The 18,019-nt window shown below is 29.2% G+C and overlaps 2 protein-coding genes across 4 annotated transcripts; one reads left to right on the forward strand and one right to left on the reverse strand.

Annotated features, from left to right (window-relative positions):
* Nucleotides 1-662: 662 nt before the first annotated feature.
* Nucleotides 663-2,839, forward strand: LOC112702216 (uncharacterized). Its single transcript, XM_025753167.2, has 4 exons — nucleotides 663-1,112; nucleotides 1,421-1,457; nucleotides 2,290-2,373; nucleotides 2,606-2,839. Exons 1-4 carry the CDS (start codon nucleotides 804-806, stop codon nucleotides 2,656-2,658), a joined length of 483 nt encoding a protein of 160 aa, XP_025608952.1. The 5' UTR covers nucleotides 663-803; the 3' UTR covers nucleotides 2,659-2,839.
* Nucleotides 2,840-3,612: 773 nt separating this feature from the next.
* On the reverse strand, nucleotides 3,613-9,056 carry LOC112702217 (CSC1-like protein At3g21620). 3 transcript variants are annotated; one of them, XM_025753169.3, is made up of 12 exons: nucleotides 8,999-9,056; nucleotides 7,661-8,010; nucleotides 7,386-7,532; nucleotides 7,162-7,297; nucleotides 6,841-6,942; nucleotides 6,396-6,515; nucleotides 6,175-6,255; nucleotides 5,680-6,020; nucleotides 5,175-5,420; nucleotides 4,761-5,085; nucleotides 4,347-4,580; nucleotides 3,613-4,109 (listed from the first exon to the last, which is right to left on the reverse strand). In XM_025753169.3, the coding sequence occupies exons 2-12, from the start codon at nucleotides 7,972-7,974 to the stop codon at nucleotides 3,843-3,845; spliced, it is 2,313 nt and encodes a 770-aa protein (XP_025608954.1). In that variant the 5' UTR covers nucleotides 7,975-8,010; nucleotides 8,999-9,056; the 3' UTR covers nucleotides 3,613-3,842. The 3 variants fall into 3 exon arrangements, with proteins under 3 accessions (XP_025608954.1, XP_025608953.1, XP_072055117.1); XM_025753168.3 differs by having other exon boundaries at nucleotides 8,524-9,034; XM_072199016.1 differs by lacking the exon at nucleotides 8,999-9,056 and adding an exon at nucleotides 8,339-8,501.
* Between the last annotated feature and the right edge of the window lie 8,963 nt (nucleotides 9,057-18,019).

An 18,019-nucleotide genomic window follows, 5' to 3' on the forward strand; every position in this document is an offset into this window, starting at 1 on the left:
AACCATACTCTACTTTACTAATTGCCAGCCTTAGAGTGGAGCAAGGACAATGGATGTGACATGTGGCGGCTAATTTTTTTAGAAATAAAAAATGATGATATGTCATCTAATTGATATGTTTTTTTCTAGTATGAATTTAAAATTTTTATTTTATTTTAAATAATAAATTAGACTCTCAGATTTTTTAAATTCGAGGATCAGATTGATTTTTATACTGCACAAATTGAAAAGTTTAATTTGTAGTGAGATAAAAAAATTTTGTTCTCAAATAAATTGGAGGATTCGATTTATATGTTTAAAATTTTTCAATACTAAAATGTAAATATGTCTCTTGAATTTGTATTTTTTTTAAATTTAAAAATCACAAATCTAACCCTCAAATTTATGACATCAAACAAATAAAAAATGAAAAACCACACATTTAAAAATCAAATTTGTGACATTCCCATAAAAGCCACACTAACTCTCTATATTATTAAAAAGAGAGTAATACTACCTGTACATTAAAATTAGTCACCAGTATAAAATATATGTTAAAATACAAATATAAATACACATTAAAAATAAATTAAATTATATATATATTTATACATAAATATATTGGTGACTAATTTTAGTGGTTAATTTTAGTGTACAAATAGTATTTTTGTATTATAAAAAATACCACCAAAATCCCAAACACTAAAATTAAAAACCACATGTAGACTGTAAAGTGAAAAAAAAAAAAAAAAGCTGAGAGGCTGAGCTCCACATACTAACAATACTTTTTGGTTTTTTAAGATTTTTTTTCCCCATTTTTTTCAATGGCCACTCTCTCTTACTGTACTCTTCATGCTTTATCTTCTTTTTCTTCTTCATCAAGCTTGGTTCACCTTTCTCACTCTTCTTCTTCTTCTTCTTCCTCTTCCATACTCCTCCATCTACCTTCAAATCCCAGGTTCACGTTCAAATGCAAAACCAAACCAATAACAAAGCCAAGGCTTTTGATGATCATTGACCCTATTTTGCTCTTTAATGGAATTGGAAGCACTTTGTATTTTGACACCCAAACCCTTTTAGCCACCGTTAGTGTTTTGGCTGCCATTGCTCTTTCTCTCTTCCTTGGTCTTAAGGTAACATTTTCAATTCTCAGTTAACCAAAATATTCTTATTGCATAAAAGATTAAAACATGATAAAAATGTTATTTTTTATTGTAATTTTTAATAGTTTTTATATCCTTTAGTTTATGACTCGTGTACTTTTGCATTCAGATTAGTGTACCTATGGAAAATATAATAGTTATTTTTTAAAAAAACAATTTTTCACAAATAAAATATTGGGTTGTATTATATCTTTAGATTTTTCTTTGTTCTAGATATATTAATAGCGTTTTCTCATTCTTAAGATAACAAGTGATGCTACTTTCTGTTGATTCTTCAGGGAGATCCTGTGCCTTGTGAGCGTTGTGGAGGCAATGGTAATTAATCTTTCTACATTTCTGTAACTCTATGGAAAGTTGGAAACTATTGTAAATTTATATTTTATACAAAGAATATTAGTAATAATTTAGGAAGTGGGAAAATGTTACAATTCACATGATTAGCAACAAAAACTAAGTTGACTTAGATAGCTGTAGTTAAAGGTAATGTGATGAGTTGTATATGATACATGTACTTATACTTATCCTTCTTTGTGTATCGAGCCGATTAATTTTCCTCATCATTGAATGCGGTGTGAGACCAAGTTGATTTGGATCACACCTCGTTCATTGATAGAAGAGAATTAGTCGACCCAACATACGAAGATGGATGAGTATAGACTAACATTTTTCCTATGTAATACTGCACAAAATGTGGAGTGATTATGAACTGTTAGTTTAGAAATTGTAGTTTCCGATTTTGGCCATCTATTAAACAGAAGCATACTTGTTCTCACCATTATCCAATATCTAGAGTTGTTGTGAATCAACTATGATATGTGTACATAAAAAATTCAGCCACAAAATTAGTCTCTCGTATAGAATATATGTTGAAATATAAATACATATTGAAAATAAGTAAAACAATACATGTATTTATATACAAATATATAATGACTAATTTGGTGGTTGATTTTTAGTATGCACGTAGCATTTTTTGCTGTGAATTTTGTTTCTGCTGAAGAAATCGAAAGAAGAAAGAACCAACATAATATCGATGATGAATCAGTGTCACCTATTACATGTTAGAGTCTAGCAGATAATGTTTTGACTGAAATTAGGCTTTATTGAGAGAAATTGCAACTTGAGCACCATTTTTTCTTACAATTAGGTGGGACAAAATGTGTTTTCTGTGACAATGGAAAGATGAAGAAAGATGCAGGGTTAATTAACTGTAAAGTGTGCAAGGGTTCAGGTATCTCTCTGTCATCATGCATCAAAATATACTTTCTCTGTTCCCTTTTATATGTTATTGTCATTTTTTAGTACATCTTTGAATTAATATATCTGAATACAATTTATATCTAAATACAGAGATTAAGAATTGTACCAAAAGATCTCAAGTAAAGGAGAATCATTATACCTATCCTATTAGCAAATCTTTCAGTTGATATATATCTATATATCTTTATTTGTTCTCTTTTTAGGATTGATACTCTGCAAGAAATGTGGGGGTTCTGGCTATTCTCGGAGGCTATGAGCTGTGAATATATCCTTTCATATCCAATATCTAATATCTAATATCTTTCTCTTCTGAATAATTTGTAGTTCAATTTTTCTTTCATATGTAAATCTTTTTAATCCATTTAAATTGTTACTGTCACTTTCTTTGAAGTCCTTACTATCTCATAAAATTCAAATATAAAAGTTTTGATCTTAAATATCTCCTTTTCATCATATCATATTATCATATACTTGTTTGATGATTTTGTCATTTGTATATCCATTGGAAAAATGATGCTAATTTACTTTATTTTTCCCTTCTAATTATGGCACTACAATCCGGAATTTGACAAGTTTTTGCTAAATTAGTCTTATAGTTATATGGATTTTTAGTAAGCTTCTATAGTTTAGAAGGGGGCTCTATTTTTCTCAATTCTTTTTGTTAAAGAGCTCCTTACTTGTTACTAGGCATAATAAATTTCAAGGACTTAATTATGAAGTTTAAGAATGAGTAGGGCCTTAGTTAAAAATTAAATTAAATTACAACTCCCACTTAAAACAACAAATTCCTATTTTTATTATTTTCAATTTTTATTCACAAAATCTTAAATACGAAAAACATTAAAAATAAAAATAAATACCAATCAAACCCTTATAACAACTTACAAAGTGAATCAAATATTTTTCAATTTTTTTATTGATGATTTACTTTGATCTGTTTTTTGTTTGAGTGATTTAATTTCAACTAGTGCAAACGTTTTATACATTTCTCTTAAACTACAAGATTATACTAATGTTAAAAATCTTATGAGCATATCAAAAATCAACTATTATGTATTTTAAATATATTTGTTGATTAACACATTTTCAATATACACTTAACATGATTGGCAATTCTGTAACCAAAATTTTTAGATTAGCTATTATAGAAAATTACCTTGTGCTCTCCCACAGTCAAATATGTTAGTACATTTGAAAACAAGTTTAGCACTTGAACTCAAAATGTTGGTAAAATTTAGTTCTTGTTAGTAAATATTTGCTGTACCAACTACTAAACCAGCATAAGATTAAAATAAAAAAAGTAAGTAAAAAATTAGACCTGGATTATCTACCCATCCACCATGTTATATACACTTTCAACTTTGCAACAAATAAATATAACAGTGAATTCTTTTTTACTTTTTTCTCCTCCCAAACTCCAACTCCAATATCATTCTCAAATTAAGGCCGCAAATGTTTATCAGCAGATTCATGGAGGGGGGATGACAATGAACTGCTATGTTTGCTAGGTGCCGGTGTGTTCTTCCGAGACTGTCGTTTCGTTTGGACAAGCACCGGTTCCTGCTCACCCTCTTCACTCATTGCTTCGCTCTCACTGTCTTCGTCGCCACCCTTGAAAACAGGATGGATATAAGCACTCTGTAGGAACTCTTTCAAATTGAAGTTCGGCTCTCGGGCACGCTCCAACGTGTCCTTCATCATTGCTTCCTGAAGTTCATATACACAACATGAGAATTCACATAAATTTGATAGAAGAATGAACTAAAATGTCACCAAATAATGGCATGAAAGATTCAAATTCAGTTTGTGTCGCGAGTTCTTTGTGTTTCTGTCTTGAGACAGTTACCAAACAGAATCTTTAAGTATGTCTCAAACATTGTATTTTACTTTGCTTATTTCTCAAGGCAGACATGAAAACTAGTATGTCTTAATATCAAGACTAACCTGTAATGGATGCCGAATGAAAGCAGGTTCATATCGCCCTTTGCAGAAGCGATGAAACCAAATGGTTAAAACAGGGAGAGTGATGAGCAATGGAGTTGAGTTAGACGCTTCTTTTGTACTCAGTAATCCCATTAATAGAAGCTGTGAGATCACTAAAGCAAATATAATGCGGCCATGTACATCAGGCCAGAAAGCTGCAGCACTCTCATATTCTTGGTTGTACACATTTATAATCTGCCATTCAATTTGATTCATTAGCCTTATATAAGACATGCATAAAGAATGACATGCAAACAAACATGATTTTAGTTCGGAATTGTTACTAAAAACTAAACTGAATACAATAGTGTTATAGTGCAAATACATCAAAATGATAAAAAGCATCAAAAGAGAAGAACAGTTAAATTTTCTTACCTGATGACGATAGACAACATATGCAAAACCGAAGAAGACGATGATGTATGGAAGTAGAAAAGGGGTGACCACAGCATAAACAAGGCCAAGTAAGAAATAAAGTTGAATTTGTGGTTCTCCTGTATTGAAACCAATGGTTCCCGGATCCATTGCTTCTTCGCGGTCCTTTTCAGTCTTCACCAAGAAGGTGTTTTTCAAGTGATAGAATATCAACGGCTTCAACCTTAGAATCTCACCAGCACAACCAGCCCAACCATCAACCATTATATAGGTTATGAAGAAAGTTGCCTTCATTGGAATTGAGACACCAATAGTCTTTGGAATTCTACATACATAGCAAATGTAAATATTATTTAGAAATTTTTTACATTGTGGTTTATGGTTAATAGGCGTAAGGCTGCACGGAGGACTTACTCATTCGCAGACTGGTGGATAAACTTATCCAGTTGCTGGAAGGCAGTCCCAGTAATTATGCTCCCAAGAAATACATTTATGAACTGAAAGATATAATATCTTGTTGCTGATCTCCTTTCGAGAGCAGACGTGCTTATAAACCCTTCAAACTTTGACATTATCATCAATATTGTTGGCAGAAAAATGAGGAATATCTTCAAAGCAATCCCAGGAAGGAAACCTTGTATAAAAGATTTTATAAACGGTCTGCAATAAAAAAAAAAGTTAGCATAAGATTAGAAATTCCAACACATTTTGGGAGAGTAATTAAACTCAGTTGCAATAATAAGAGAGAATTATTTTGATGCATTGTTGGTGTAAAATATATTACACTATCAACTAATCAAAAGAATTTAATGATGTATCAACAGTACACTCTAATTATGATTACTAAATCAACAAAAAATAAGAAATATGCATTAATCTTTTAAGAAAAAAGATGGCATTGATGGAAAACAATGCTTACATCTCAATAAAGGCCCTCAAGAAAGGAGCTGCTTTTTCAATGCCTTCAATGTTAGCAAGTGACTGCACGAATGCGATAGGAATCATGAAAAAGAATGTCAGAAAGAAGAAAGCCACTGCAACTATAAGCCTCCTTATTGTGAGGGAAACATATGGTATGGCCATGTTATTCCAATACACATCACGAGGTTCCGGAGCCCATTCAGTCAGCCATGTGGTTGGATTTCTGGACTGCTGAGTTTGGGCACAAACTGCTGCACCCCAACGAGTTCGGAAAGAAACAAAAGCTGCTGGCATTATGGATTTAGGATCTTTTATGACTTTCTCTCTCTCCAATTCAATCTGGAAATTCATTGATAGAAAGATACAATCAAATTATGAAATGAAGAAGTATTATTAAATGTTTACATTGATGGCATAAGATCATGTGATCCACCAAGTACATAAGAAATTATGAAGTACATGAAATTGTAAAAGAAGGCTTGGTAGTACTAACTTCTTTTGAAAGTTTATCGATTTCGTCTGTGTAAAAATCAATTGCGTCCACCCTATTGCCGCAAAGTCCTAAAAATCCAGTCTGCTGACACAATGTTAGCCATGTGCAAAGAAAGAAAGGAAATGGATGCATTGAAAAATAGCATGAGAAAACATACACTGAAGCCAAATTCAAAATGGACAAATAATTCGTAGTGCATAATTGGATTGTTGAAGGCATACCTTCTTAGTTGGCCTTTCGGTCTGATTTCTAGAATATTTAAGTTGGTAGTAGTCAAGCCAATTCTGCTTTTTCTTCTTCTTAGCAACTAGGCTAGAGAGTTTCTTTGCATTGTAAATAACCTGCATATAAATATAATTGCACTGTAAGTGAAAAGAATAACAAAGCAATTTGGATATAAATATAAATTGTTGAAGCCACACTGCAATTATGGTGTGACAATCCTGTAACATAAATTGACTGAAATTGTTGCAAACTTTAAGATTATCATCATATCTATCTCTTTTATAAATATCTTAATATTGCTAGGCATGAACAATTCATTTAAACACAAGTAATAATAATTATGATGTCATTTTGACACCTTACCTAATGATTCATTCAATTTTCACAAAATTATCAAAAACCAAAACAATTAAGATATATAATGAAAATTTGGGATCGGACCTGATGAGTGAGATAGTGGTCTGGATGGTTGACCAAGAAGAAATGCTCCACTAGCTCACTAACTGATTCATCAGGATCAGGTGGTACATTCCTAACAAGTACCTGCACAAGTAAAGAGTAATTTCTTTAAGAAGAAGTAGGAAGGAACCAAAAGTAAAATAATTCAAGAGCACTGTGACTTTTGAAATAAAAACAAATAGGATACACTTTTTGAGTATAAACTTTGAATTATGAGTTAAACAATCCTAGTACATAAATCCTTATCCAGAAGCATTGTTACTGTTATTAAAACATATCATAAGTCATGGAACATGATCTTACTGTGAACTGGTCAGGACGGCGTCGTTCTGAAGCAAGAAAATGCAACCTCATTGTTGCAATAATCTGATACTCCCTTTTCAAGATATAGCATGTCCAAAAGGTAAAAGCATAGGCCATTACCAAATGGGTCCAAAATCTGCAATACATTTAAAACGTTACTTGTGTGAAAAAATAACTTCAATTACAATGGAATGTTTGAAATACCAATAAAAATATTTGCTTACCTGTTTGATCCTAATGGAATGTTTGAAATGGAAAGCTTATCTATGCTGCTGTAAACCAAATTTGAACGCTTCAAGGTGTCGTTGGTCCAATTGACAGGTACCATAACAGAAAATGCAAGGAGTGCAATGGGGACAAATATTTTTAGCCTGAGAATAAATAGTTATTCAACAAGAAAGAAAGAAGCAATGTGATCAATGCCTGCTTCAAATTAATATATAAATTTAATATCAGATACACAACCATAGTTACTGCAAATAATATTTTAGGAGCATACCCGAGCAAGTATATCCTCAAGTACACGGCGGAATCCAGGCCTGCATGGTCAATTAGTTCCGGTTCCGGCATTTGCAATGCTGCCGGCATCCAATTCAAGAACCTTATATAAGAATTGAAGTCTAAATTGACAAACTTGCTCACAAATGCTCCTGAGTGCAAAGGACTGGTCCTTAAACCCTTCAAATACCATTTCGGAAAGTACACTCTATCATTTATAGGTTGTATCCGGAGCACAGCAAATGCAATTAAGAAAGTTAATGCACTGAGGAGGTTTATTGCTGCTGCAAGCCCTATATCACCAAGTGAAGCCATTTGCACACTTCAACAAACTAGAGAATAAGCTATTCCCTGCAAAATATATATACAAGAACTATGTCAAAATTCCACTGCATTTATAAAATTGGAATTTAAAATTGCACTTCAGGTACTGCATTGAAAGAGAAAAGGACTAGTTTGACAAATTTTTTTTTTTGTACTAAGCTTTATTTTTGCCTCCCCCTAAACTCATTCCCAATTTTTTATTATTTATCCTTTTTTTTTGGTGAGCCATGGAAGTGAAAATTAGCCAAGTGGCAAAACCATCCTTCATAAACTTGTAAAATGTATGAACTACCAAACCGTGTGTAGAGGACATGTTTTTTTGGTGTCCACAACCGAAACTGAATGACGAATCTACCTGTTCTTACAACACAACAAGAACTAAAATCCAAAACTTCAAAACATGTCAAATTCTTCCAAAATTTCTATTTCGTCTAAGCTATCGATGAACATAGAAGAAAAGGGTCTGTAAAATAAAAAAACAAACTCGTAAAAATTCTACATTTGCAGAGCTGAAAGGTGAAAACTTTCATGATCAAATACCTCTTTAGAAACTGCTACTCTCAGCTGAAACAAAAAACGAAAATTGAGCACAACAAAAAACGAAATTGAGCACTTCTTCTTCTACCCAATTGAGATGATCACAGAAAAATAACAAACAGAAAGAGATAGTAGTGTTAGTTCAAGCGACCAAAAGGGGAACAGCCAGAGGCAAAAACGTCACGAATCAGCTAAAGTTGAAAACTTTATGGTATTTCATTGCAGAAAATGGCAAGTAGATATTGAAAATGAAGTTCCGTAAGGGGATGTCTCAGTCAAGAATATGAGGCAAGATTTGTGTGCCTACTGAGTAGTACAAAAAAGAGCAGGTAGACCCATTGATCATGTGTGAGTGATATTGATTCAGATAAAGCGATGTGAATATTAAAATATTGAAAAACGGAGAAGAGAGTGAGAACTGTGTATGACTCAGAAACACAAGAGAAAAGAAACCAGGTGGCAGAGGAACAGTGCCTACCGTTACTATTTTTCTGTCGTCTTCCTCATGTCCTGTGTCTATGCAATCAAACAAAATTATTTTTATATCAAATTCAGTCTTATTTTTAATAAGAAAAAATCTCAAACTAGTATTTTTATTAAAATTCGATTAATATTTAACTCAGTAAAAAAATAAATAATTTAAAATTATTAGATATAATTTTATATTATTAAAAATATTAATAATAAATAATTAATAATTATAAATTATAAAATCTGTTGGTCTTCTAACGCTTTTTCAATAATATTGCTTCATATATAATTTTGTTGCATTATTTATTTGTATAAATTTATAAAAAAATGATATTATTAAAATTGGAATGATAATATATTCTATATAAATAAATTTAATTTTAGATAAATTATAATAATATCTTAATATTTTACTAATATCAATATATTTAAATATATTTAAAAAATATTTGTATTTTTATTAAAATAATATTTAGATAAGCGTCATATCTAATATGTATTTGATATCAAATAAGACACTTCAACAAAATATTTTTGCTTCATGGGTATATATATTGTCTTTCGTATTCCATGTAAAACTCTTAAATTTGTTATGCATTGAAAAAAAAAATTCACTAATCTCTTACCAGATTATTGCAGATATATTACGTAGTTAACACAAATGTTTTATTTTTTTTAAGACGAGATTAAACTCTTAACAAACTATTAGTATAAGATTATTTAAGTTAAAAAACTGTTAAACATGAAAATTTATTTACATTTTAAAACTTGCATAACTTTTTATTTAATAATTTTAATAATTTAAATAAAACAAATGTTTTAATATCCTTATAAAATCTGTTAACAAGATTTTTATTACAAATTCATTATTATTATTATTATTATTATTATTATTATTATTATTATTATTGTCCAAATCTGAACACATGTAAGAGATGTTACCGGAAAATCACACGTAAGAAACGTTGTGATTATCTATTAAATATTAATCTCGTGAAAAATTTATTTGGTCAACCTTATTCGACATATAGAAGATACATATATAGAAAAAATAAATTGAATTTTGAATACTACTCAAGACTTCTTTATACTAATAAATAAATTTTCCAAATTTTATATTTATTAGTAAATAGTACTTACAAATACAAATGCAAATACAAATAATTATAATTACTTATTTTAAGCTTTCCATAATAACGATAAATATTAAAAAATGGACATTATAAATACTCTGAAATTAAAATCATACAAAATTCATCCATAGATGATGAATGTGACGATATAAATTACAAATTGCAAGGGATCAATCAATGAATAAATAATATAGAAGACATTATAATAATTTATGGGTTGGCAGCATGTGGAGTTTGAAGTCACTTGCCGACGTTTCTCTCTTTATTCATTACCTAATAATCTAACGGCTCTATTTGAAATCAATGATAATAATAAAGTCAATAATAACAGTTCAATGTCATAAAAGCCAGGAAACTGATCGAATAAAACGTTCATATCTAGCAGAATTTCTCATTCATTCTTGCTTTTTTCTTTTCTTTTTTTTTATTCTATTTTTTTATTATAACTTGTTTAAGAAAAACATCCTCTATATATGTGTTTTAGATAGTACTTTGAAAAAAAAAAGGAAAATCATTATTTAGATTTGATTAAAGAGGGGTACTTTATGACAATGACGAAAAGGCACGTTTAATTTATTGACATTTTAAAGTGTATCGGATTCGAAATCTTCAAATATGTTGAATTTGAGAATTTCACAGTCACTAATTTTAATTTTCCTTATTTGAAATAAATGATAGTTTAAATATATGAGATTTTAACATTAACGTATGAAAAAGTATATGAAACCAACTAATAATCAGCCAAGAATGGAATAATATAATTAATTATAATTAGTTTTATTAATTTATAATTTAATTTGTTTTTTAAATTATTGTTGACCACATTCAAAACACGAGGAAAGATACACATTTAATTTATAACAATATTTGGTTAAAGTTGGCTTATATAGAATTGGTTCTTAGCATTGTTGTTAACGTATTTATTTGAATATAATGTGAATATGTGATGTGTAGTCATTTGGAAAAAGGTTATCAATTAGTTGTAAGAAATTTGGGTTAGTTTACGTTATAATGTTATATATATTCTAAGTTTAAACATCATTATCATGATGATGTTAAAATACACAAATAAATATCAAAGTCAACTACTTTTTTTTTTTTACTTGAATTTAATTGGTAAATATATCACTATTTCAAATGTGAGTTTGATTTTTTTACTCATCTTGTTAAACTTTTATATTAAGTTATTAACAGTTTAGTACACTGAGAAATTAACGTCATATATGTTGATTTGTCAATGTACCAAAAATGAAAGCCATATTTAAAATAGAGTAAGTAAAAGCATAATTTTAATATAATTTCATAAAAAATACTACATGCACATAAGATATCACTATCATATATTTAATTTATATATATACATGTGATATTTAACACATTTTTAATTAATATATATTTTATATTAATAATTAATTTGACAATTAATTTTTAATTTAGACTAACATAATTAAATATTAATATATAGAGTTAAATACAGTACAGTGTAAGTGTATACTCTCTTATTTTAAAGTCATCAAAAAACACTCTTATTTTAAAATACAATTCCGTTACTCATACATTTGTTATGGTGGACATTATTTTAGCAATAATATTTTTTAACAATCAATACACATTTCTTTTATTTTGTTAATTAAAGAATAATATAAATATACAGTTAATTAAAAGCAACATATTTTTATATGAATATTAGAAATGTTTGGTATATGAATATTATCATTCTTCAAAATAAGTGTGACGTTTTTTATATTTTAAATACATTAATTTTTCAATAAATATAAAAGCTAAAAGAAATTTTTATTTTAAAATAGAGGGACTAACATATAATAATACATAACCATAATTAAATTATTTGAAAAAATATGCTGGATCCAAAGAGAGCAATTAGAAATAAAAGATGTTATGTTGTTAACCCAACTCCCACCCCACTTTCCCAACACACAAAAGAAAAATAACTAAAGATGTTCTTTCCTAATTTCCTCTGATTTCTTAATTGATTATGACGCTGAAACGTCCGCTTGGGCCATCAATCTTGGCGAGATTAACAATTAGGGATGGCAAAGCGGGCCGGTTTGTCTCAATTCGTCCCACCCTGCCTAAGTCTGTCCCATAAATGGGGCGGACCGCCCCGCTCCGCCAACTAAAATAGGTTCAAAATGCTAGCCCGTCCTGCTTTATGGCGGATTGGCGGGTTGGCGGACTAGCCCACTTGACTTTTTTTTATTTTTCTGAAAAATAAAATTCATTAAAATGAACCAAAAAATAATAATTAAAAAATCAAATACAAATAAAAATAGTCAAATTATAATATAATATTTTTATTATTATTTTTTAATTTTTAACTTCAATAAAATTGTTCAAAATAATATTTGTCAATAGAATCATCTTTATTTTAAAAAATAAGTCACATAATTTGAGCATATATACGAAATTGTAAAATAAAAAATAAAGTTAATAACTAAAAGAAGAATAAAAACAAAAAATGAAAAAAATGTTTAAAAATTTTATAATTATTAATTTTATAACAGTAATCACTCTTTTATTTAATAAAAAAAGAAAAATAAAAATCTTCGGCCCGGCGGACCAGTCCGTCCCGCCCCGCCAAAACCCGCCAATTTGGCGGTGCGGGTTTGGTGGGTTTTTTTAATTTGCCGGGCTCCAAATCCTAACTCGACCCGCCTTTTTGAGCGGGTTTAACGGATCAACCCGACGGGCTCGACCCGTTTTGTCACCCCTATTAACAACCCCACTATGGTGAAAATAGCAAAGAACTCATCTTGGTTGGCTAAGCCAAGGATGCACCTCTTACTTTCAAAGAGCTTAGAGAAAAATAAGCACACAGCTTATTTAAATATATACTAAATCAATTCAATTATGATGAATAAAAGAGGTACATACGCACATTTATACTAGTAGAAAAGGGGGAGCCTTCATGACTCGGGCGATGTGGAACTAACTCATAACACAATATAATAATATATACTAAACTATACTACTTTAATTAATATTTCTAATAACCTAATAGATGCTCTTGCATCATTCTCCTTGGGTTGGAAGGGGCTCGATCTTATCTTCTATTGATTTTGCATCTTCTTCATAGTAAGGTAATAGATCAGCCACGTTAAAAGTGTGAGATACTCCATAATCTGTTGGAAGCTCAATCTTGTAAGCATTATCATTAATGCGCTCCAAGACTCTGAATGGTCCATCTGCTCAAGGAGATAATTTCCCGCGAGACTTAGGAAATCGTTCCTTTCCCAAATGAATCCATACCAAATTTCCGACATTGAAAATATTTGGTCTCCTATGTTTGTTGGCTTGGGCCTCATACCGAGCAGTCTGACGCAATATCTTCTATCGTACCTCCTCGTGAAGCTTCTTGATTTGTTTAGCATGTTCATCGGCATTTGCACTATACTTTCGAGGAGTTGGTAGCGGCAGAAGGTATAAGGACTCAGGGGTCGCTTGCTATATACCACCTCGAACGGACACCTCCCTGTTGTTTGACTAATGGAATTGTTGTAGGAGAACTCGGCTTGTGGCAAAACAAGATCCCATTGGAGAGGGTGTTTGCCCACAAAACTTCGTAGCAGATTTTCCAGGCTTCTGTTGACCACCTCTGTTTGACCATCCGTTTGCGGATGACTAGCAGAGCTAAACTGTAGGTGAGTCCCCATTTTTCTCCACAAAATCTTCTAGAAGTGGCTCATGAACTTCACGTCTCGATCTGAAGTGATTGTTTGAGGGATACCATACAAGCGCACGACCTCTTTAAAGTATAGATATGATACGTGGGAAGCATCATCTGTCTTATGACAAGGTACAAAATGAGCCATCTTTGAGAATCAGTCAACAACCACCATAACAAAATCCTTTTGCCTCTATGTCCTAGGTAATCCCACAACGAAGTCCATGCTAACATCTTTCCATGGGGCCTTTGGAACAGGCAACGACTTGTACAAACCAGTGTTTTGATTCCCACCTTTAGCAATGTGACAAATGTGGTATCTCTGAATGTGTCGAATGACATTCCGCTCAAGTTTTGGCCAATAAAATTTTTCTTTTATGAGAGTCAACGTTTTGTCCCTTCCAAAGTGTCCTGCTAATCCTCCATTATGGGTCTCCCAGATAATTGATTGGCGTAGTGAATAACGGAGAATTCACAACTGATTGCCCTTGAAAAGATAACCTTTTTGAATGAAGAATTATTGATAGGGTTGTTACAAGCAACATGTCCAGATTTTTCCGAAATCTTGATCTCCCTCATATAACTCCCTTACAACCTCAAAAACCAACAACATTAATTTGTAAAGTGGAAAGGAGAGTGTGTCGTCGGCTTAAGGCATCGACAACCTTATTTTGAGTCCCAAATTTGTGCTTAAAGAGAAATAAAAAAGATTGTAGAAACTCACTTCAAGTTGCATGACGTCGATTCAACTTTTGTTGGGAGTTAATATGTTTAAAAGCCTTGTAATCAGTATACAAGATGAACTCCTTAAGTAATAGATAATTGCTCCAGTGGCTTAATGCTCGTATGATCACATAAAACTCCTTGTCATAAGTGGAATACTTTATTTTAGCGTCATTAAACTTTTCACTGAAAAAAGCAATTGGTCGACCTTCTTGAAAAAGTATAGCACGAATACCAATTTGAAGCATTACAATCAATCTCGAATTATAGACTGAAAAACAAGAAAAACTTATAATGAGAATATATGTATGTATGTATATAGAATACTTTCATAAGGAAAATAATTTGTACGCATTTAATATAACTAAAAACTTTAAATTTTATATTTTCTATAAAATATTTCACTTTTATATTTAGCGAAACCCAATACTTTTATATGGAAAAATGCATAAAAAATAAAATTCATCATTAACCCCAAATAAAGAAACTAAATCTATCCTTTAATTGAATCAAGTAATATATTATTATTATTATTATTATTATTATTATTATTATTATTATTATTATTATTATTATTATTATTATTATTATTATTATTATTATATGTAACTTTATTAAATTAATATAAGTGTTTTTTTAAAAAAAGAAAAACACTTTTCTTTGGGTAGAAGGTTTTTTTATGGAATATATAATATATACTTGAATACTAGTTGACATAACCATATATATATATATATATATGTGTGTGTGTTTAGATTACAGTTTGTAAACGAGAGTTTGCATAAAATTGATTTTACAAATTTGATTTTGATAAAAAGTAAGTTTGTGTTAAAGTGATTTATGTTTGGTAATTTTTGTATCAAAATTAATTATAGTAAAATAAATGTTGTTTGGCTTATACTATTTAAAATCACTTTTAGATAAAAAATTACTAAAATAGACCTCAACTTAAATAATTTTTTCATATTATCCTATCATTTTAATTTAGATATTTAAATAGATCTTATTAGTTAATTTTATAATAAAATTAATATTTACTTACTAAAATAAAAATAACATATAAAAATAAATAAAATTTATTTTTAAATAAAAATAAAATAATATAAATTTTAGATATATATATAAAAGAATATTTAATCAAATATGTTACATTTTTTTAAGTATTAACTAAGAATGTACTTTATTTTTTTTTATCGTACTCTTATTCTAGTACTCTCAATAATCTTATTCTTAATATTAATTTGGAATCTAACGTTTATGATTTTATTATTATCTATGATTAATTTTTTATTTAATTTATTTTTTTAATGAAAGCATAATCTATATTATAAAAAATTACACTAAAACATAGTATATGAGAATTACAATTATAAAAGAGAGTACTAAAAATAATAAAAAATTAAATATTTATTTTATAGTAATTGAAACAAATCTAAAAATTCTTGATGATCTTTTTATATAGTATATTTTTAGTATTTTTAGTACTCTTTTTTTAGTATGTTATAATTTTTTACTATTATTATTTATAGTTAAATTTTTGTTTAATTTACTTTACCTAATAGAATCAATAAATCATATTATAAAAAGATAATAACAAACATAATACAAAAAAAAATCACAATTATAAAAGTGTATAATATCAAACAAACAGTTGAAAAAAATAAAAAATAGAAAAATAGAACTCATATAAATAGAAATAACAAGAATTTTATAAATAATATAATAACATACATGAAGAATAAAGTTGATAAAAGATAAATAAATGGTTAGTATTTATGGCTAAAAACTCGTTAGGAAAACACAAAAGTTAAAAATAGTTGCTTCTTATAAACGTTAGTTTTGGTAACAAAATCACTTCTGCGTTCATAAAAAAAATTGCCAAACCAAAAATTAAAACTTTCAAAAAGTCTAAACGTACTTCTTCTCTTCCAACGAGTTTCCAAACACATACTCTCTTGAGTCAAAGAGTAATTAGAAGTTAAAGATATTGACTGTTTTAATTTTGAAGACAAGGAAACTTATCATGAGTGTAGATTTTGATGATAACATTGTGAAAGTGAAATCCGTTTATGATGTGTTATGTCTATCCTCTAAAATGCTTTTATTTTGAAACTGTATCAAAATTATTTCTATTACGAGACCTGATGAGGAAGTAAAAGATCGCAAATTAATTTTTATATTAGGGTGAGAATAATATTTTTTAATATTATAGACCATAAGAATATTAATCTTAGGCGTGGATTTAGAGGGTAAAAATCGGACCATTCAGTTTTTAAAGAATAAAAATCAAACTCTTTGGATTTTTAAAAACAAAAATCAGATCATCTAATTTGTGAACTTAAAAAAAAAATCACAAAAAATTAGATCTATCGATTTAATATTAAAATATTTTAAAATTTTCATTGCAAAATAATTGAACCAATCGATTACACATTTTCGTACCACAAAAGAAATACTAACATTGTCAACATAATTGGATTGCACACAATCCTCATTTATTATTAAAAAAATATTTATTTCTTTATAAAACTTTAGTTGTAGGGATCAAACACGTGAACTATTAGGATTTTATTCCTAAAAGATTTGCTAGTCTATATAAGTTTTGATTGGCCTATAAGCTAGCTAGGAATTGATTTATTGTTTTTAGAAATAATTGATTTCTCCATGAATTCAAGCATCTAGAGTTTTGTAAGATATAAGTGAAGTGATTCATTGAGAAGGGAATAACAGATATCCAAACCAAGGAGACACCATAAATAAAGGAGTGTACAAGAAAAAAGATCCATCATTTTATGTGACCAAAGTTGGTCCTACGTTGTGTGAGAGACATATGTAACGAATCAAGATGAGGGGTATGGTATCAATATGTATTAATAATTTAATATTATATGCTTAGAAGTTATTACAAGACATTAATTGTTTTATAGGAGCCTCTCAATGAAAGGAAAGAAAAAATCACATGCACATATCTATAATTGCCTCATTAATTTGTATCCACAAAAAAGGAAAAATAAGAGTTAAATTTGGTATAACAAACTATAAACGCACCAACACCCGGTGATGTCTGTTACGCAACTTTAATTTTTTTTTTTGGTAAACTAATCTCTTTTTTTCCCATGTGTATAGTGTAAACTTTATACATATATATTTCTGGACGTAAGTCACCAAAAGAAAACATATATTTGGACGGATTCTTTGGGTTTGGCTTGGGCTGGTAACTAGCTCAGACTATAACAGATTGGTTAAAAACTCACAGCCCAAATCATACGTGATCCAAAAATTTTAAATAAGAACCTTAAGCATATAAAAAAAAAAAAAACTCAATGACATGTTAATTTGACTTTCACCATATTTAAATTTTATTTACTTATTACCAAAAATAAAATATTTATTTACTGAACATAAAAAAATAATTCATTTCAAGTTATTCAACTTTTCTAAAAACTTTAAAATGAGTAAGATCAAAAACTAAATTCTGGTAGTGATT

Source organism: Arachis hypogaea, chromosome 7 (genome assembly GCF_003086295.3).
Source record: "Arachis hypogaea cultivar Tifrunner chromosome 7, arahy.Tifrunner.gnm2.J5K5, whole genome shotgun sequence".
Lineage (NCBI taxonomy): Eukaryota > Viridiplantae > Streptophyta > Magnoliopsida > Fabales > Fabaceae > Arachis > Arachis hypogaea.

Bases quoted from the DNA above. Each gene is read 5' to 3' on its own strand.
- LOC112702216 (XM_025753167.2), top strand. From the start codon at position 804: ATGGCCACTCTCTCTTACTGTACTCTTCATGCTTTATCTTCTTTTTCT. The intron at 1,458-2,289 runs GTAATTAATCTT...TCTTACAATTAG, and splicing joins TGAGCGTTGTGGAGGCAATG to GTGGGACAAAATGTGTTTTC. The intron at 2,374-2,605 runs GTATCTCTCTGT...TTCTCTTTTTAG, and splicing joins TAAAGTGTGCAAGGGTTCAG to GATTGATACTCTGCAAGAAA.
- LOC112702217 (XM_025753169.3), bottom strand. From the start codon at position 7,974: ATGGCTTCACTTGGTGATATAGGGCTTGCAGCAGCAATAAACCTCCTC. The intron at 6,256-6,395 runs GTATGCCTTCAA...TTGTGTCAGCAG, and splicing joins CCGAAAGGCCAACTAAGAAG to ACTGGATTTTTAGGACTTTG. The intron at 6,021-6,174 runs GTTAGTACTACC...ATGAATTTCCAG, and splicing joins TCGATAAACTTTCAAAAGAA to ATTGAATTGGAGAGAGAGAA.